Source organism: Balaenoptera ricei, chromosome X (genome assembly GCF_028023285.1).
Source record: "Balaenoptera ricei isolate mBalRic1 chromosome X, mBalRic1.hap2, whole genome shotgun sequence".
Lineage (NCBI taxonomy): Eukaryota > Metazoa > Chordata > Mammalia > Artiodactyla > Balaenopteridae > Balaenoptera > Balaenoptera ricei.
This window is the reverse complement of record NC_082660.1, coordinates 94,200,799-94,221,963: the sequence shown is the minus strand read 5'-3', so window position 1 is coordinate 94,221,963 and position 21,165 is coordinate 94,200,799. Positions and strand designations below refer to the sequence as shown.

The 21,165-nt window shown below is 39.6% G+C and overlaps 2 protein-coding genes across 2 annotated transcripts in view; both read left to right on the top strand.

Annotated features, from left to right (window-relative positions):
• Nucleotides 1-21,165, top strand: part of TMSB15C (thymosin beta 15C) — a 58,072-nt gene that overhangs the window by 26,091 nt on the left and 10,816 nt on the right. The window lies entirely within an intron of this gene.
• Nucleotides 9,050-11,527, top strand: SLC25A53 (solute carrier family 25 member 53). Its single transcript, XM_059910007.1, has one exon. The coding sequence runs from the start codon at nucleotides 9,055-9,057 to the stop codon at nucleotides 9,973-9,975; it is 921 nt and encodes a 306-aa protein (XP_059765990.1). The 5' UTR covers nucleotides 9,050-9,054; the 3' UTR covers nucleotides 9,976-11,527.

The window sequence follows — 21,165 nt, the reverse complement described above, 5'->3', positions numbered from 1 at the left end:
TAAAACTATATTTTTTCCCTTTCACTGAGAGAAACTGTTGATAGAAATCAAGGACCTAGTCCAAATACCTGCCAGCACAAGGCAGGTAGCAGGATCTCACTGAAGGTTTGGGAGAGTGGAGGAAGTTCATCCCAACACAGCAGACAACACGAAAGAGAATCTCAGAGCCAAGTGCCTGCTATGACCTGAATTTTATATAAAGGAACAAGAACATATATGTTTGTGTTTGTGTAAAAGCAGATCTGGAAGAACATACACCAGACTAGACAGCAGGGAGTTGGGGTAGCTTTCACTTTTACTTTGTTTCTTTCTGTGTTTGAAAGCTGTTTCATTTTAATTGAGCATATGCTACACTAAACAATGTTAAAACAAATTATTTTTTTTAAAGGCCAACCAGTAAACAAATTAACCAATCAACAAATTACACAAAAGAATCTTAAGGCAGTTTCACTCAAACTTCTCTTCCATTCAGCCTCCTTCCTGGCCCTTGGTCTCCCTCACCTCCCTGGCTTAGCAGCTCCCATTCTCCAGAGTTCCTTCTGCAGAGAAGTATAGCTGCTGTCTTCCTCTAGACCCAGGCCATTTCAGCTGGGTCCAGAGAGCCTCACTCACCTCGCCAGCTAAACAAGCATCCCTGCAGGTGTATTCCTAAGCAAAGACAGTTCCTGTTCTGAGAGGAATTATTTGGTTCTTACAGGATTTTTATTCTCTCCCCCCTTCACATGAGTAAAGTAGCCTAAGGCTACTGAGTTTAATAAAATTCCCTGTGAAGAGGCTGAGAGGGAGGGCTTAGGTAATCCATCTACAAGCCTATTCAGAATGTTTGGAGAGAAGCGTTTGGTGCAGTTATGATGGTAGTCTGTGGCACAGTGCTTGAAATGTACCAGGCACTCTAAAACTTTGCAAATGCTCACGCATTTAATTCTCACCACAACCCTTTGAGGGACTTCCTGTTATTACTCCAGTTTACCAAGGAGGAAGCTGAAGCACAGAGAAGTTAACTACCATACACAAGTTCACACAGCTTGTAAGGGAAGGAGCCAGGGTTTCAAGAATGCCCAAATCAAGTCCCTCCTCTCTTGATCCAACTGCCCAACCCCTCCATAGGCAACCTAACTGGCCACTTTTACACAAAGTACAGTATTCAGATTGGAATCACTATATCACTTCTCAAAGAGCTTAGCCAGTGCCCAAACAGCTCATCCAGTGCCCAACTCCCAAAAGCTGGACTGAGGAACATGGTTTAGTCGGTACAGTGTAGCAACATACTCCTGCTTGAAACGAAATTTCTAATTATCTTCTTTTTCATCCATATGTCATTGAGGGTAGTTGTGTTATCACAAAAGGAGGATTTAGGGTAGCCAAACAAAGAAGGGGGTGATGTAGTCTCATTCCAGAAAATGCAAGTGAGATCATCCTTTTATTTTGGTTGAGTACCTCAAGATGTGGTATTCATCAAGGGTGACGGTAGAGTGGTTGGGACTGTGGATCTAGAAGTTTACAGAAGCCTGTAACCATCTTGAGGCTAAATTCTGCCATTGGTCTTCAGCCAGAGAAGTGCCTCCATCTGCTGGAAATGGATAATAAAACATGTAGAACTGAATGATAATGAAAGATCTGATTTTCAGCCAAGCTTGTAGAATGCACCTCAAACAGTACTCAAAAGCACATTTAAAGCCAACGTATGTATATTTAAAATGAAGACTGCAAAAAAGACTGAAAATGTGTGCAGCAAATGTCCAGTATAATAATTTAGTTAAGGTAGAAGGGAACATCCGATAAAGATAAGAGTAGAAATCAATGAAGTAGAAAACAAACAGTAGAAAAGTCAGCTAAACCAAAAGTGAATTTGTCCAAAAGACTAGTAAACAAACCTCTGGGAAAATGTACTGAGAATAAAGAGAAATTTTAAAAATGGATGTATTCCAAATGCCACCAGATTGTACACTTAAAATGGTAAATTTTATGTTACACGAATTTTACCCCAATAAAAAAATATTTGGAATGGAAAAGGGGAGATATAACTATGGATAGAGTACAGAAGAATCATACCATTTGATATGCTGTTTAGTAATTGCTTTAAAATACCCCATTAAAAATATAAAGGATTATAGATGAAACAAGATGCAAAATGTTGATAATTCTTCAAGCTCGGTGATGGGAACATGGGCGTTCATTATACCATTCTCTACACTTTGTGCATGTTTCAAAAGTTCCATTAAAAAAGTTAAAATACAACTCCCCAAACCGTTTGAAAATTTAAGTAATTTGGTGATTTCTTAGAGCTAATTGACCTTTAAATATTACATATTAAAGTCTATAGGGACTTCCCTGGTGGTCCAGTGGCTAAGACTCTATGCTCCCAATGCAGGGGCCTGGGTTCAATCCCTGGTCAGGGAACTAGATCCCACATGCCGCAGCTAAGAGTTCCCATGCCGCAGCTAAGGATCCCGCATGCCACAACTAAAAGATCCCATGTGCCTCAACTAAGACCCGGCGCGGCCAGAATATAAATATTTTTTTAAAAAGTCTATAGTAGCTCAGGGTTAAAGAGTATTACAGGCACATTAAGAAATGAGGAAGGGCCCTGAATATGAACCAGTGCTACCAAAGTAGGTCATGCCATGGGCCACTTTTCCCTCCGGTTCCTGTAGAACATAGTCCTTCATTCAACAACTCTACCTCTAGGAATGTATCCTCAGGAAGTAGTGGTTACATGTGAAAATCTGCATGTGAATGAGGATGCTCTTCTCAGCAGGTTTATAATAGGGTAACCTTGGAAATAACGATATATAAGGAGTCTGGTTCAATAAATCATGGTTATTAGCAAGTAATTGAATATAATACAGATACGAGAAATAATCTACTTAAAACACCTTGGACCTCATTTTCCTTGTTTGTAAATGGAGAAAACCAAAGGAGGATAGGAAAAAAGAGGTTGTACTCCTCCACTAATTTTATTAGGCCAGCAAATCCTTGATACCACAGTCTGATAAGGATATTACAAGAAAGGAAAATTACAGGTTAATATCTCTTATGGACATAGATATAAAAATCCTAAAAAATATTAGCAAATTGAATCCAGCAATATTTAACAATTATAATAAATCAGGACCAAATTGGATTTACCAGGAATTCCTGGTTATTTTCTTACTAGAAAACCAAACAATGTAACTTAACATATTAATAGGTAAAAGGGAAAAATGTGATCATCTTAATAGATACAGAAAAACATTCAATAAAATTCAACACCCATTGAAGATTTTAAAAACTCTTAGTAAATTAGGGATGGAAGGAAACATCTTTAATCTGATAAATGGTATATCAAAACCCTGTAGCCAATGTCATACTTAATGTTGAATTGTTGAAAGTGTGTTGAGCTCAGGAATAAGACAAGGATGTCCCCCATCACCACGTCTTGCATTCTAGGTCCTAGCCAGTGCAGGAAGGCAAGAAAAAGAAATAAAATGAATATGGATTGGAAAAGAAGAAATAAAGCAGTTATTATTTGAAGATGATATGCTTGTGTATGCAGAAAATCCTAAAGAAGCTACAGATAAAAATTTACAATTATTAAGAGAGATTAGCAAAATCAGCATACAAAATCAATATCAAAATATCAATTATATTTCTATATACCATCAACAAGCACTTAGAATCTTGAGAAAGAAAAATGGAGCTGGAGGATTCAGGCTCCCTGACTTCAGACTATACTACAAAGCTACGGTAATCAAGCCAGTATGGTACTGGCACAAAAACAGAAATGTAGATCAATGGAACAGGATAGAGAGCCCAGAGATAAACCCATGCACCTATGGTCACCTAATCTATGACAAGGAGGCAAAAATATACAATGGAGAAAAGACAGCCTCTTCAGTAAGTGGTGCTGGGAAAACTGGGCAGCTACACATAAAAGAATGAAATTAGAACACTCCCTAACACCATACACAAAAATAAACTCAAAATGGATTAAAGACCTAAGTGTAAGACCAGACACTGTAAAACTCTTAGAGGAAAACAGAGGCAGGACACTCTTTGACATAAACCACAGCAAAGTCTTTTTTGACCCACTTCCTAGAGTAATGAAAATTAAAATGAAAATAAACAAATGGGACCTAATAAAACTTAAAAGCTTTTGCACAGCAAAGGAGACCATAAACAAGATGAAAAGACAACCCTCAGAATGGGAGAAGATATTTGCAAATGAAGCAACTGACAAAGGATTAATCTCCAAAATATACAAGCAGCTATTACAGCTCAATTTCAAAAAACAAACAACCCTATCCAAAAATGGGCAGAAGACCTAAATAGACATTTCTCCAAAGAAGATATACAGATTGCCAACAAACACATGAAAAAACGCTCAGCATCACTAATCATTAGAGAAATGCAAATCAAAACCACAATGAGGTATCACCTCACACCAGTCAGAATGGCCATCATCAAAAAATCTACAAACAATAAATGCTGGAGAGGGTGTGGAGGAAAGGGAACCCTCTTGCACTGTTGGTGGGAATGTAAATTGATACAGCCACTATGGAGAACAGTATGCAGGTTCCTTAGAAAACTAAAACTAGAACAACCATATGACCCAGCAATCCCACTACTGGGCATGTACCCTGAGAAAACCATAATTCAAAATGAGACATGTACCACAATGTTCAGTGCAGCACTGTTTACAATAGCCAGGACATGGAAGCAACCTAAATGTCCATTGACAGATGAATGGATGAAGAAGATGTGGCACATATATACAATGGAATATTACTCAGCCATAAAAAGGAATGAAGCTGAGTTATTTTTAGTGAGGTGGATGGACCTAGAGTCTGTCATACAGAGTGAAGTAAGTCAGAAAGAGAAAAACAAACACCGTATGCTAATGCATATATATGGAATCTAAGAAAAAGGTACTGATGAACCTAGTGGCAGGGCAGGAATAAAGACGCAGACCTAGAGAACAGACTTGAGGACACAGTGGGGGAGGGGAAGCTGGGACGGAGTGAGAGAGTGACATTGACATATATACACTACCAAATGTAAAATAGATAGCTAGTGGGAAGCTGCTGCACAGCACAGGGAGATCAGTTTGATGCTTTGTGACGATCTAGAAGGGTGGGATAAGGAGGATAGGAGGGAGGCTCAAGAGGGAGGGGATATGGGCATATTTATATACTTATAGCTGATTCACTTTGTTGTACAACAGAAACTAACACAACGTTGTAAAGCAATTGTACTCCAATAAAGATTTTAAAAATTTAAAAAATGAAAAAACAAAAAAAACAAAAAAACAACAAAAAATTTTTTTTAAATAAAATGTAAAAAAAAAAAAAAAAAATAGGTGGAAGACCTAAATAGACATTTCTCCAAAGAAGACGTACAGATGGCCAACAAACACATGAAAAGATGCTCAACATCACTTATCATTAGAGAAATGCAAATCAAAACTACAATGAGGTATCACCTCACACCGGTCAGAATGGCCATCATCAAAAAATCTACAAACAATAAATACTGAAGAGGGTGTGGAGAAAAGGGAACCCTCACATACACTGTTGGTGGGAATGTAAATTGATACAGCCACTATGGAAAACAGTAGGGGGTTCCTTAAAAAACTAAAAATAGAACTACCATATGACCCAGCAATCCCACTACTGGGCATATACCCAGAGAAAACCATAATTCAATAAAACACATGCACCCCAATATTCATAGCAGCACTATTTACAACAGTCAGGACATGGAAGCAACCTAAATGTCCGTCGATAGAGGAATGGATAAAGAAAATGTGGTACATATATACAATGGAATATTACGCAGCCATAAAAAGGAATGAAATTGGGTCATTTGTGGAGACGTGGACGGACGTAGAGAGTGTCGTACAGAGTGAAGTAAGTCAGAAAGAGAAAAGCAAATATCATATAATAACGCATATATGTGGAATCTAGAAAAATGGTATAGATGATCTTAGTTGCAAAGCAGAAATAGAGACACAGACATAGAGAACAAATGAGTGGATACCAAGGGGGAAAGGGATGGGGTGGGAGGAATTAGGAGACTGGGATTGACACATATACATTATTGATACTATGTATAAAATGGACAACTGATGGGTACCTGCTGTATAGCACAGGGAATGCATCTAGTGCACTGTGGTAATCTAAATATGTGGCCATTAATAGTAATTAAATTAATATTAATAGTAATAGTAGAAAGTAGTAGTAATAGCTATCCTCTGAGGTTGCTATGAGGATTAAAGAGCTATACTGCCTTTAAAGGGCTTAGAACAAGGGTTCCTGACATGTAATAAGCTTTCAATAAATCACAGTTGTGGTGATTTTAATTTTTATCACTATTATTATGGAACGATCGGGAAGAGAAAGAAGATTCAACAAAGGAGACTGAGAAAGAGGCACCGAAAAGATCTTAGGGGGGGAACTGTGAGACAGGTGTCATGGAAACCAAGGGAAGATAGTATCTAGAAGGAGGGAGATAATGCAAAAGAAGGTCATTCAAAGGCTAGTTTCTCCTGACGAAAGACTCATTTCATCTCTTAGCGTCTAATGAGACTGAAGGGAAAAAGGAAGGGAGAAAACCCATAATCTTAAATGAAGGCTATCAGACACAAAATTATTTAAAAGCTTTCTTTTGGCTATAACCCTCAGACTGATCTGAATGCCCAGGTCTCCCATCTCTTCCAAATAGGGAAATTACATACTTCCCAAATAAGGAAAAGCCAGTGTCACACAAAGTGAAATAAAATATCGGGTATGCATCATTTTGGTGAAATAAAAATTTAGACAACTTCAAGTTTATATGACATAGAGAAGGACTGGGGGCGGGAAGAAAAAGGAATGGATTAGAGGATTTCAAAGCAGTGGTCTATACTGAACCCCCGAGCTAACTCCAGTGAAAAGGAAGGCCCTGGTAGGTGTAGCATTTTTTATTTTTCTTTTTACTCTACCTGGTCCCAGAAAGAAATTATGACAGCATAAACTTTATTTGGGTAAATCATTCAACAAGTGTTTATAGGGTAAAATTGAGAAAAGGTGAGCAGAGAGAGTAATATTTTAATCTAGGATAAATGAGTGGGCAGATTCCCTCCAAGGGTAGATTTAGAGAAGGATACAAAGGAAGCTACAGACCTACAAGAGTCAGAGAATGTTGGGTGCCCCTGTGGCTTTGGGGGCCTGACTGGAGCTACCTCCTACCCAGGGGTGCAGGAGGGGTCCCCTTTGGCTCCAGAGAGATGGAGGTGGCTGCCAGGGGCCCAGAAGTGCCCCAGAGGGATGCAAGGAGTGGGCCTCTTGAGCATTTGCTCCTGGCCACTTCTCAGCTAAAGGGTCCAAGGCAGAGGAGCTCTCCCAGCCTCCTTCTGGCCATGAGGGTTAAGGAACTGAGGCTTAAGGCACACCTGGACTGCTGGGGGTGGGGGAGGGGTGGTGGCAGAGCACAGGAGACTGTGCCCCACCCCCCTGCACCTAGAGAGACTGTGGCTGAGGTGGATTGTAAGGCCAGTTGTGGAGTCATGGATGCAACAGGAGCAAGAACCAGGGAGGAGCTTAAGGGGGGTGATTCTGGAAGGAGAAGCACTTCAAGGAAGGTTCTGAGTGCGGCAGCGCAGGGAAGGCTGCAGGGGGCTTCTTGCAGTGACTGGCTTTTAGCCCTCCCTCCGTGCCTCAGCCTGTGGGACCCCTTTGTTTCTACTGAACAGGCTAAGCGTAATTAGAGCCTCAACACCCCTCTCCTCTTGGGACCACACAGCCCAGGGTTCTGTGTGAAACCTCTGGGTCTGCAGTTCCTACCAGGCTTCCTGTCGATCTGGATGTGAGTCCCCTGCCCGACCATCGTGCCCTGTCCCCCTCTCCCGCCTCTCCTACCCACACAGCTTCCTGTTCCTCTCCTCCACACACCATCCCCGGCACAGCACACCCTGTCCTCTCACCCCTAGTTCCTTCCTGACAATCTCCCTCAGGTTCTCAGATCTGCACTGAGCATTCATTTCTTCTTGATCCCAAATTTCCTTCATGGACCCTGGCTCCCCAGTTACCTTTCATGCAACTCCATCTGCTCCCAGACCATTCTGGGGTGGGAGCAATATTTTGGAATCCTTGAACGGCCTCTTCCCTCTAGTATAGTGATTCTGAACCAGGGGCAATTTTACCTCCTCCCTACCCCCCGGGGACATATGGCAATGTTTTTAGATATTTTTGTCTGTCAGAGCTGGGTAGGTCACAACTTGTGCTACTGGCATCCAGTGAGTAGAGGCCAGGATGCTGCTAAACATTGCACGATGCACAGGGCAGGCACCTATGACAAAGAATTATCTGGCCCCAAATGTCAGTAGCAAGTACTCTGAGAACCCCTGCACTGTTATATAGCTACAGGTCTACAAGGTTAAGCTTGGAAACTGTCAGGTACGGAGCCTTTTCATGCTAAACTTCCAGGAACAGCTAATCTTTCTGTTCCTCAATTGGGAGAGGGGGGCGGGGTGTTGCCATGAAACAGCTACCACATCGTCAGGAATCTGCAGAAAGAGAGGCAAGGAGATTCCCCGCTCCCTAAATTTACTACCAACTTTTAGAGAAAGTACTGGACTACAACTTTTGAATGCCTTTCTGTCTCTACAAGATAGTGCCACTTTTTGGAAAGAGAATAGCAACTTATTATTTTAACAGTTTATCAAATGCAAGATGTCATGTGGTGAATGCAGTAAGGTTTTGGAGCCCTCCTTTCCCAATTTTATTTTCTTCAACCTTCAACCTTCTTTGAATATGAGACTATTTGCTGGATCAGAAAAACACTGTAGAGGTGTCTCTGTTCAGCAAAACTCACTGCCTTTGTTTTAATTTAAAGTGGATGAATTCTTTCTTAAGAGCGCGCTTGTTTCTCAGAAACTGGCCCCCCAAGTTGCTTGTTTCCTTAGAGCTGAGTTTCTTGGAACTCTGTTTCTAACTAAGCAATGAAAATGCTCACCAACAGATTTCATTGGTCAGTCTAACCTCTTTTTTTTCCACTCTTGCCAATCTCTTCCTTCTGCACCCAGTTATCTTCAGCATGGGGGAACAGAACCACTCTCCTGGGAAGGAGCTTCAGCACTGGACACGAACAGAGTCTCCAGGAAAGAGAAGCTGGCACTCCCAGGCCTACGCCCTTGGGGCCGTTTCCAACTTTATGTCTACTTTTCTGACCTTTCCTATCTATAAGGTTGTGTTCCGGCAACAGATCCATGCTGTGGCGGTGTCAGAGGCTGTGCGGCAGCTTTGGCATGAAGGCCCTCAATACTTCTACCGGGGAATCTACCCGCCTCTTCTCTCCAAGACGTTGCAAGGGACTCTGCTGTTTGGGACTTATGATAGCTTGCTGTATTGTCTCTCCCCTGTTGGGCCACACTCCCTGGGACACCGCTGGGCTGCAGGGCTCATGTCTGGTGTAGTGGAGGCTGTGGCACTCAGCCCCTTTGAAAGGGTGCAAAATGTGCTCCAGGATGGTCGCAAGCAAGCTCGCTTTCCCAGCACCTTCAGCATTCTCAAGGAATTCCACTCTTATGGGCTTTGGGGGCGGCTGTCGCTGGGTTACTATCGTGGTTTCTGGCCTGTCCTTCTCAGGAACAGCCTGGGGAGTGCTCTGTATTTCTCCTTCAAGGATCCCATTCAGGATAGCTTGGCAGAGCAAGGCCTGCCCCATTGGGTTCCTGCCTTGGTGTCTGGGAGTGTCAATGGAACAATCACCTGCCTAGTTCTGTATCCTCTGATTGTGCTAGTTGCCAATATGCAGTCCCATATTGGCTGGCAGAGCATGCCAAGCCTGTGGGCCTCTGCCCAGGATGTGTGGGACACTCGGGGCCGAAAGGTGTTCCTGATCTACCGTGGAGGTTCCCTGGTCATCCTAAGGTCCAGCGTGACATGGGGGGTCACTACTGCTATCCATGACTTCCTCCAGAGGAGGTATCGTTCCAGGAAAGAGCTGAAAGACTGACTAGCTGCAGGCAGTGTGGCCATGGCAGCTTGTTATTCTAAGCCTTCCTGGGTTGGTTTAAATAGCTTACTTCTTTAGCTTGGTCACCTAATACAACTATTCTTTAGCATCTTTCAACTGTCAGTGCACTCGAGAAGTTCCCAACTACCAGCCTGTTGGGCAAAGACAAAGCCAACAGTGTTCCTTGGTTAGCAAAAGAAATTCACCCTGGTCTATCCACAGCTTCAACAGGCTGAGACCCAGGAAGCCTTTAAGTAATTTGTAACCCACATGAAATGTCATTCCTTTAAGGAATTCACTGACTCTAAAAGATGTGAATAAGAGGAAACTCTAAAAGATGACCTTAATTAGGCACTGTGAGTTCTGGGACCCCTCCAGTTGTCCTCTGGACCAAACTGAGTGGAGGACCAGGAATTCCAATTTCGGAGAACTAAGCTTGACTCTTAGGATGGGGATTCCGTAGACTTTCTCAGATGGGTACATTTTCATGACATTGTTCACTACTCCTGCCACCACCACTCTCACTTCTCAAGGCTGTGGGTACTAGTTTCAGGGTAGCAGTTATGGCTGGAAATCCTGAGTTAGACTTGCCTCAACTGATCATGTGCCACAAGAACTGGTGGGAGTGGGAAGAAGTGTGGTCCTGGATGGATGGGAAGAATAGACTTTGAGGGAAGAGGTTTAGTTGCATGCAGAATAGAAAATTCTACTATAGGTTGATTGGTGTTAAATGCTGGGACATTTTTGATAGCAAGGCAATAACATTGCCTAGAAACCACTTGAGTTTCCCTAAGAAATCTGGAACTGAAATGACTATATCTCTTCATAAATAATTGCATATTTTATTGCTGTGGATAAATATAGTTGCTGTGACATAAGTTAAAGATCTGAAATTGTAGCCTGTCATTCAGAGCCATTCAAAATATGGTCCCCATAAAACTTGTAGCATTTTATCACACCATTCCCACTTACATAGATCCTATATCCTAGCCAAACTGGACTATTGTTCCCTCCCCAAACATGCCACTAGCTTTCCCATGGCCATGCTTTGGCCCACACTATTTTCTCCACCTGCAATACCCATTCTCCACATGCCAGTCTGCCAAAATCCTTCCAGTTTCTCAAAGCCCAGCTCAGATGCCCCCTTCTCTAAGGAGCCTTTTCTGATTGCCCCTAACTGAATGTGACATTAGTCTCGTGTGATGCCCCTCTCCAATATTCATATGTGGCACTGATTCCATTATGTCACTGATTTCATGTGGTCCTGTGTTCTTGATGTTCTTCAATACCTCCTACTAGACTGTAAAACTCCTTGAAAGCAGGGATTCTTGTACACATTTTTAAATCTCCCATTGTGCTTAGGTGCTCAATAATGTTGGCTGAATTATTGAATTGATTATCAAGCTGTGATATGGTCTTTATCCTCAGGGTGCTGTCCCTTGTACATGAAGATAATGTTATTGATTCGCTGTCATTAAGACCTGCCTTTGGGGTGTGGTTTTTGCTTTATTAGTGGATTTAGTTTTGTGCTAATGATAATGATGCTGCTGATGATGATAATAATAACAATAATTAAAGATGACTTTCAACTGGGACATTTGATGAGTTTGTGTTATTGGTGACATGTTTGTTGTTGACAACACTGTAGGATCTGAAATTTCACAGAGACATTGCCTAATGGTCCGATTCATCTTAACTCTGGAATTTTGAGGATTTCCAAGATGACATATGTTGCAGTTTTTCCCTTATAGATGATATCATGTAATGATCTCCACTTGCACCTCCTTACCAAACCAAAATTGTCATTTATAATGATCTGACTGTAGATCCTAGCTGTGGGGATTCCTCACTGAATATCAAAGAAATTAAAGACACAGCTATAAGCAATATGAGATCAGAAAGCATTTGCCAGCAAGGTCAACAGAAAATGGCTGGTCCAGAATCGTTGTAGATGAGTTCCCATGTCTGATCCCTGTGCAGACTTAGATGGGGTGGGACAGTACTCTGCTTGCAGATTCAAGTATGGGGAACACAGAGTTTGTACAAGGGAAGGAAAAGTAGAAGAGCAGCTATTTCTATTTAAAGGCTAGCTTTCAGAATGAAAAAAAGTATTTACAAAAATCATTACTTAGCTAATGGCTTTGGTTTTCAAGCTGAAAAGAAGGGGATAAACTATCGTACTCCCCCAATTTTTTTATTCAAGAGATGCATTTATCTCCAAGTACACTGTCCATTTCCACTTATGTCACTGTGTCAGTCCATGTGTCAGTTCTTCATTTTAACTTCTTATTTAGAAATAATTTTGAACTTCTAGAAAAGTTGCCAGCATAAGTAGAGTTTAAAGAATACCCATAAACCCTTTACCCAAAGTCACCTACTATTAACATTTTACACCATTTGCTTTATTATTTGAGCACTCATTCTCTGTCTACACACACATGGTATTTTTTCCTGAACTATCTGAGTTGCAATTTTTAATATTTCTAGATTCAATATTTGTAGATTCAAATGCTTTTTAAAAGACTAAGAGCTTTATCTCTATGACACTGGCACTGTTATTACAGAATATTAGAAAATGAAAACTCATGGCATATTTTAAAGCTACATTAGTGATAATTGTTTAAATTTACTATATTTGCCTTTTTAAATACTTTACATTATGTGTGTTAATACTTGAAGCTATGCAATTATAAACATGAATTTACAACTAAAGCATGTTATAATTGAAATAGTTTATTTTTACAAATTGATTCATATAAAAACCTACGTAAAATTCCAAAATTATATAGACCAATCAACTTTCCCCATTTAAATCTTCTAAGTAAAATTTAAGAGTGTAATGGTTTTCTAGTAATTTTAAATATCAATATTTAGTTTTGTGGTGTTAATATTATATTTTCTGACATTTAAAAAATGGCCTTTGGACTTGAGATCAATAAAATGAAGAGGTAATAAAAACCTACGTCTGTTTAAAACTTATAAAATATAGAAGTTAACACTAAAGCTACTTGGTACAAAAAGTTGAAAGAAAAAGAATAAAAATCCCTGTCTGAGCTCTGTGTATTTTTGTCTAAATATAAACTACATCAGCTTCCTAACGCTCAAGAAATAATAAGTAACTAATGTATTACAGCTATTATCATAAGTATATGGTTTATGAAGACTTAATTTTGCTTTTAACATTTAGTTTTAAACATTAAACAGCATTATAATTTAACAATGTGTTTGGGATAACTGCATATAGTGTAGTATATTAAAGTTAATAAAATAATGTTATATAGGAGATAAAAAGCATGATAACTCAGGAAAAAAGTGAAAAGTTTTCCTAAAAGAATAAGGTAAAAAATACTGTATTTCCCTATTCTGTTCACTCTCCAACTTCTCTGTTTCTTTCATACCATCTTCCTTTTCCTCAAACCTTCAACACCTCCTCCCTCATCCTCAGTCCCAGTTCATGACCTTACTTTCTATTTCATTAGGAAAAGAGAAACATTCAGAAGAGAACTGCCAGTTAAAAGAACATTTATAAAGCTCTTGCCCATGTAATGACCACCCAAAACAAGAGATGCAACATCTTGATAACCGCCACCCCTAGTCCTCCTGCACTCCAGGCCCCTCACTGATGACATTCCTCCACCCATCCTAGAGATAACTCCTATCCTGACTATTATGATATCATTTCTTTACTTTTCTTTATAGATTTATCTTCTTGTTCCCTGAAGTGGGACACCTTCAAGGGCCTGAGAGTAGGCTCTTGTCTAACACTCAGAAATGAATTGTCCGAGGAGACACACATACTGACAAAGCAAAAGACTTTACTGGGGAGGAGCACCTGGGCAGCAGGGTAAGGGAACACAGGAGAACTGCTCTGCCACATGGCTCGCAGTCTCAGGGTTTATGGTGGTGGAGTTAGTTTCTGGGTTGTCTCTGGCCAGTCATCTTGCCTGTGCCCATATTTGGTCTGACTCAGGGTCCTTCCTGGTGGCGTGTGCATCTCTCAGCCAAGATGGATTCCAGCGTGAAGGTTTCTGGGAGGTTGGCAGAACATATTATGGGCTGGCATGTCCTCCCTCCTTTTGGCCCCTCCTGAATTCTTCTGGCTGGCTGTAGCTTGTCAGTTCTATGTTCCTTATCAGGACCTCCTGTTGTGAGATAACTCATGCAAGCAGTTATTATCCTGCCTGGCCAGGGAGGGCAGTTTCAGTCAACAGTTCCCTAACATTCCGTATAAGCATCCCTAAAGAGCACAGTTTTATTTTACAGATATTTGAACTGTATATACTTTATGTACTTGGAATTGTGACTACTTCTTTCATATTATTTGTGAGATTCATCCATATTGTTGCAGGTAGTTGTAGTTATTTCATTTTTCTAAACTGTGATAAATTTACTTTAAAAAGATGTTTTTTAGAGAAGTTTTAGGTTCACAGCAAATTTGAGAGGAAGGTATGGGAGAGTTCCCATATACGCCCTGCTGCCACAGGTACATAGCCTCACCAATTATCAACATCCCACACCAGAGTGGTACATTTGTTACAAGTGACGAATCTATATTGATACATCATTATCACCCAAAGTCCAGTTTACCTTAGGGTTCACTCTTAGGGCTGTATATTGTATGGGTTTGGACAAATGTATAATGACAGGTAGCCACCATTATAGTATCATACAAAGTAGTTTCATTGCCCCCCCCAATCCTCTGTGCTCTGCCTATTCTGCCCCCCCGCCCAACCTCTGGCAACCACTGATCTTTTACTATCTCCATAGTTTTGCCTTTTCCAGAATGTCATATAGTTGGAATCATACAGTATGTAGCCTTTTCAGATTGGCTTCCTTCACTTAGTAATGTGCATTTAAGGTTGCTCCATGGCTTTTTGTGGCTCATTTCATTTTAGCACTGAATAATAATTCCATCGTCAGGATTTATCACAGTTTATTTATCCATTCATCTACCGAAAGACATCTGGATTGCTTCCAAGCTTCGGCAGTTATGAATAAAGCTGTTATAAACATCTGTGTGCAGGTTTTTATGTGGCTGTAAGTTTTAAACTCCTCTGGATAAATGTTAAGGAGCACAGTTGCTGGATTGTATAGTAAGCATATGGTTTAGTTTGGTAAGAAACTGCCAAACTGCCTTCCAAAGTGGCTATACCATTTTGCATTCCCATCAGCAATGAATGAGCGTTCCTGCTGCTCCACATCCTTGCCAGCATTTGATGTTGTCAGTGTTATGAATTTTGGCCATTCAAGCATGTGTATAGTGGTATCTCACTGTTGTTTGGTTATTTCACTTTTATTTTTGTATGTACTATTGTGTGAATATACCACAATTTATCCATGAAAACTTTTAGGGACATTCTGCTTGTTTCCAGTTTTTGACTGTTACAAAACAATGCTACCATGAATATTCTTAGTAGTGTATATAACTACAGACGTCTCTAGGATATTTACCTAAGAGTGGAATTGTTGGTTTATAGGGTATGGGCACTTTCAATGTTACTAGATGATGCCTAACTTTTCCTAATGACTAACTTTTCCTAATGCTGTGCACCAATTTACACTTACTAGCAGTTCCCATTGCTCCACCTGCTGGCAACATTTGTTATTATCAGACTTTAAAATTTTTGCCAACCTGGTGGGTGTAAAATGGCCTCTCATTTGATTTTAATGATTTTTTTTTGTTCTTTTTCTTAAACATTTTTATTGGCGTATAACTGCTTTACAAAGCTGTGTTAGTTTCTGCTGTATAACAAAGTGAATCAGCTATATATATATACATATGTCCCCATTATCCCCTCCCTCTTGCGTCTCTCACCCACCCTCCCTATCCCACCCCTCTAGGTGGTCACAAAGCACTGAGCTGATCTCCCTGTGCTATGTGGCTGCTTCCCACTAGCTATCTATTTTACATTTGGTAGTGTATATATGTCAATGCCACTCTCTCACTTCGTCCCAGCCTACCCTTCCCCCTCCCCGTGTCCTCAAGTCCGTTCTCCACGCCTGCGTCTTTATTCCTGTCCTGCCTGTATGTTCTTCAAAACCATTTTTTTTTTAGATTCCATATATATGTGTTAGCATATGGTATTTGTTTTTCTCTTTCTGACTTACTTCACTCTGTATGACAGACACTAGGTCCATCCACCTCACTACAAATAACTCAATTTTGTTTCTTTTTATGGCTGAATAATATTCCGTTGTATAGATGTGCCACATCTTCTTTATCCATTCATCTGTTGATGGACACTCAGGTTGCTTCCATGTCCTGGCTATTGTAAATAATGCTGCAATGAACATTGTGGTACATGATTCTTTTTTTTTTTTCTAAAGATTTTTATTGGAGTATAATTGCTTTACAATTGTGTGTTAGTTTCTGCTTTATAACAAAGTGAATCAGTTATACATATACATATATCCCCATATCTCTTCCCTCTTGCGTCTCCCTCCCTCCCACCCTCCCTATCCCACCCCTCTTGGTGGTCACAAAGCACCAAGCTGATCTCCCTGTGCTATGCGGCTGCTTCCCACTAGCTATCTATTTTACATTTGGTAGTAATTATATAAGTCCATGCCACTCTCTCACTTCGTCCCAGCTTACCCTTCCCCCTCCCCGTGTCCTCAAGTCCATTCTCTATGTCTGCGTCTTTATTCCTGTCCTGCCCCTAGGTTCTTCATGACCTTTTTTTTTCTTAGATTCCATATATATGTGTTAGCACACGGTATTTGTTTTTCTCTTTCTGACTTACTTCACTCTGTATGACAGTCTCTAAGTCCATCCACCTCACTACAAATAACTCAATTTTGTTTCTTTTTATGGCTGAGTAATATTCCATTGTATATATGTGCCACATCTTCTTCATCCATGCATCTGTCGATGGACACTTAAGTTGCTTCCGTGTCCTGGCTATTGTAAATAGAGCTGCACTGAACATTGTGGTACATGACTCTTTTTGAATTATGGTTTTCTCAGGGTATATGCCCAGTAGTGGGATTGCTGGGTTGTATGGTAGTTCTATTTTTAGTTTTTTAAGGAACCTGCATACTGTTCTCCATAGTGGCTGTATCAATTTACATTCCCACCAACAGTGCAAGAGGGTTCCCTTTTCTCCACACCCTCTCCAGCATTTATTGTTTGTAGATTTTTTGTTGATGGCCATTCTGACTGGTGTGAGGAGATACCTCATTGTAGTTTTGATTTGCATTTCTCTAATGATTAGTGATGTTGAGCATTCTTTCATGTGTTTGTTGGCAATCTGTATATCTTCTTTGGAGAAATGTCTATTTAGGTCTTCTGCCCATTTTTGGATTGGGTTGTTTGTTTTATTGATATTGAGCTGTAATAGCTGCTTGTATATTTTGGAGATTAATCCTTTGTCAGTTGCTTCATTTGCAAATATTTTCTCCCATTCTGACAGTTGTCTTTTCATCTTGTTTATGGTTTATTTTGCTGTGCAAAAGCTTTTAAGTTTCATTAGGTCCCATTTGTTTATTTTTGTTTTTACTTCCATTTCTCTAGGAGGTGGGTCAAAAAGGATCTTGCTGTGATGTATATCATAGAGTGTTCTGCCTATGTTTTCCTCTAAGAGTTTTATAGTGTCTGGCCTTACATTCAGGTCTTTAATCCATTTTAAGTTTATTTGTGTGTATGGTGTTAGGAAGTGTCCTAATTTCATTCTTTTACATGTAGCTGTCCAGTTTTCCCAGCACCACTTGTTGAACAGGCTGTCTATTCTCCATTGTATATTCTTGCCTCCTTTATAAAAGATAAGGTGACCATATGTGTGTGGGTTTACCTCTGGGCTTTCTATCCTGTTTCATTGATCTATATTTCTGTTTTTGTGCCAGTACCATACTGTCTTGATTACTGTAGCTTTGTAGTATAGTCTGAAGTCAGGGAGCCTGATTCCTCCAGCTCCGTTTTTCTTTCTCAAGATTGCTTTGGCTATTCGGGGTCTTTTGTGTTTCCATACAAATTGTGAATTTTTTTATTCTAGTTCTGTGAAAAATGCCATTGGTAGTTTGATAGGTATTGCATTGAATCTGTAGATTGCTTTAGGTAGTAGAGTCATTTTCACGTTGTTGATACTTCCAATCCAAGAAGATGGTACGTCTCTCCATCTGTTTGTATCATCTTTAATTTCTTTCATCAGTGTCTTATAGTTTTCTGTATACAGGTATTTTGTCTCCTTAGGTAGGTTTAATCCTAGGTATTTTATTCTTTTTGTTGCAATGGTAAATGGGATTGTATCCTTAATTTCTCTTTCAGATTTTTTGTTGTTAGAAATAGGAATGCAAGAGATTTCTGTGCATTAATTTTGTGTCCTGGTACTTTACAAAATTCATTGAATAGCTCTAGTAGTTTTCTGGTGGCATCTTTAGGATTCTCTCTATATAGTATCATGTCATCTGCAAACAGTGACAGTTTTACTTCTTCTTTTCCGATTTGGATTCCTTTTATTTCTTTTTCTTCTCTTGAGCATCTTTTCATAAGTCTATCAGACGTTAGGAGTTATTATTTTGTGAAGCATTTTTTCAATACATCTGCCAATTTTTTTCTATTGGGTAGTGTGCCTTTTAAAAATTAATTTGTAGGTGTTATTTATATATTCTAACTTTATTTCTTTGTCCTTTATATGTGTTGCATATATCTTTTCCCACTTTGTCTCTTATTTTTTGGTCATTTTCCTGATGGTTTCTTTCAACAAACAGAAGTCCTTAATTATACTATAGTCAAAGTTATCAATCTTTTTTTCTTTATCCATAGTGCTTTTTTTTTTTTTTAAAGGAATTCCTTTATTTTTATTATTTATTTATTTTTAGCTGTGTTGGGTCTTCGTTTCTATGCAAGGGCTTTCTCTAGTTGCAGCAAGCGGGGGCCGCTCTTCATCGCGTTGCGCGGGCCTCTATCGCGGCCTCTGTTGTTGCGGAGCACAGGCTCCAGACGCGCAGAGCTCAGTAGTTGTGGCTCACGGATCCAGCCGCTTCGCGGCATGTGGGATCCTCCCAGAGCAGGGCTCGAACCCACGTGCCCTGCACCGGCAAGCTGACGCTCAACCACTGCACAACCAGGGAAGCCCCATAGTGCTTTTTGTGTCTTTTCAAAGTAATCCTTCCCTATCCCAACACCATGAGGATATTCTCCTTTATTAACATTTGAAATTTCTATAATTTTGCCTTTTACATTTAGGTCTTTAATATACTTGAAATTAATTTTTGTATGGAGTGTGAGAATTGACGTCCAATTTCATTATTTTTCCTTACAAGTACCCAATTGCCCCATATCATTTGTTGAAAAATCTCTCCTTTCCCCACTCATTCATAATGCCAACTCTGTCAAATGTCAAGTGTTCATATATTCTTTGGAATATTTGTGGCCTCTCTGTTCTGTTCCATTTATCTATTTGTCTAATCTTGTGCCAATATGGTATTGCCTTAATTACTGTAACGTTGTAATGAGTCTTGCTATCTGATAGGGAAAGTCTTCCCACCTCATTTTTGTTCTTCAAGAGTTTCTTAACTGTTCTTATCAATATCTACCAAAATAGTTGCTGAGATTTTATTTTCTACAAAAATTATTGTTGAGATTTTAATTTGAGCAAAAGTAACTGTTGAGTTTTAATGTAAGCAAAAACAATGGTTGAGACTCTAATTTTAATGTTTCTCAAAGTTTCATAATATTTTTCATAGTGTCTAACATATCTTCTGTTGGATTTTTACTAATTGCTGAATTTTAAAAAATTGCTAACAATAAAGAGGATTCTCAGGAATGGGATTTTAATATGTTTCTTATAGGTAATGCTCTTCTGTTTTGTTTTAAGCAAGAATATACACCTTGTGTTAATAAATCAGTTTATATGTGTTGCTCCCTCATATTGACATAGTCATTATAATAAAATATATATTGATTAATATAATATACTATTATCTATAAAGATGCCAATCATTCATCAAGTTTTCAAAAAGTAAACATTTCACCTTAAACAAATTACTATGTTAATGGAGAAGAACTGTGGGATGGAGCACAAAAAAAGCTCAAGATGTCTATATCCAACTGCTTACTTGACATTTCCACTGAGATATTTTGTAGGCATCCCAAAGTTAATATGTCAAAGATTGAACTTTCTATTTTCCCCTACCCACCTGAACCTCGTCTTCCCACTTCCAGTGGTATCATCACTTTTTGATACTTTCAACAGAAAGAGTCTTAACATATAGGGACCTTGACTCTTTCATTCACCACTGTATTTCCAGTGCCCAGAAGAGTGTCTTGCATATAGTAGGTACTCAATAAATATTTATAGAATGAATGAATGGTTCCTGCCGTGAAGAAATATTTGATTAAAAATTATTCAACAATACACACAAAGTAGTATATCAAAAAAGCTGAGAGAATTCCCTGGCAGTCCAGTAGTTAGGACTCTGTTCTCTCACTGCTGAGGGCCCTGGTTTGATCCCTGGTACGGGAACTAAAATCCCACAAGCCGTGGAGTGCGACCAAAAAAAAAAAAGGAAAATGCTGAAAGATTTCTGTCCTTTCTTTTCTGTTATTAGACCCGCAGCCCTTGTTCAGCCCCTTTTTATTTTACACCTGAACAACTGCCACAACTCTTTTTAACAGATCTCTTTACCACCTTCCAATGTGAACAGCTTATAGATAAAATCCAAATGGTTTAACATGACATTCAAGGTTCTCCATTATCTGACACCAGTTTACTGCTTCCACCATATTTTTCCCTACTTAAACACTATGAAGCCCAATGTTCCAACCATACAAGACTACTGGGTATTCCCTGAGTGTGCCCTACACTTCCCTTTGTTCTTATTTTTCTCTCTTCACGGAATTCCATTCCTCCCATTTCTTCCTTCACCAAATGATACCCGTCTATTATAACACAATTCAAATGTCATTTCCTCTCTGCAGGCATCCCCGACTCTTCCAGGTAGAATCAGGTTTAACCTCTTTTCCACTTTCCCCTGGTACTTAGTAACCTTGATGTAGCACTTACAATCATAGAAGTCATACAATCATGTTAGACTTGGAAGCAATCTTGGTGATCATGTTCCAACTTCCTCATGCTATGGAGGGCCAGAGAGAAAATCCAGGTATTTTAATTTGCCTTGCCTCATGATTATTTGTGTACACATTTTATATCCTTTACTTGACAGGTCACTGAGGGCAGAGGAAGGGTCTTA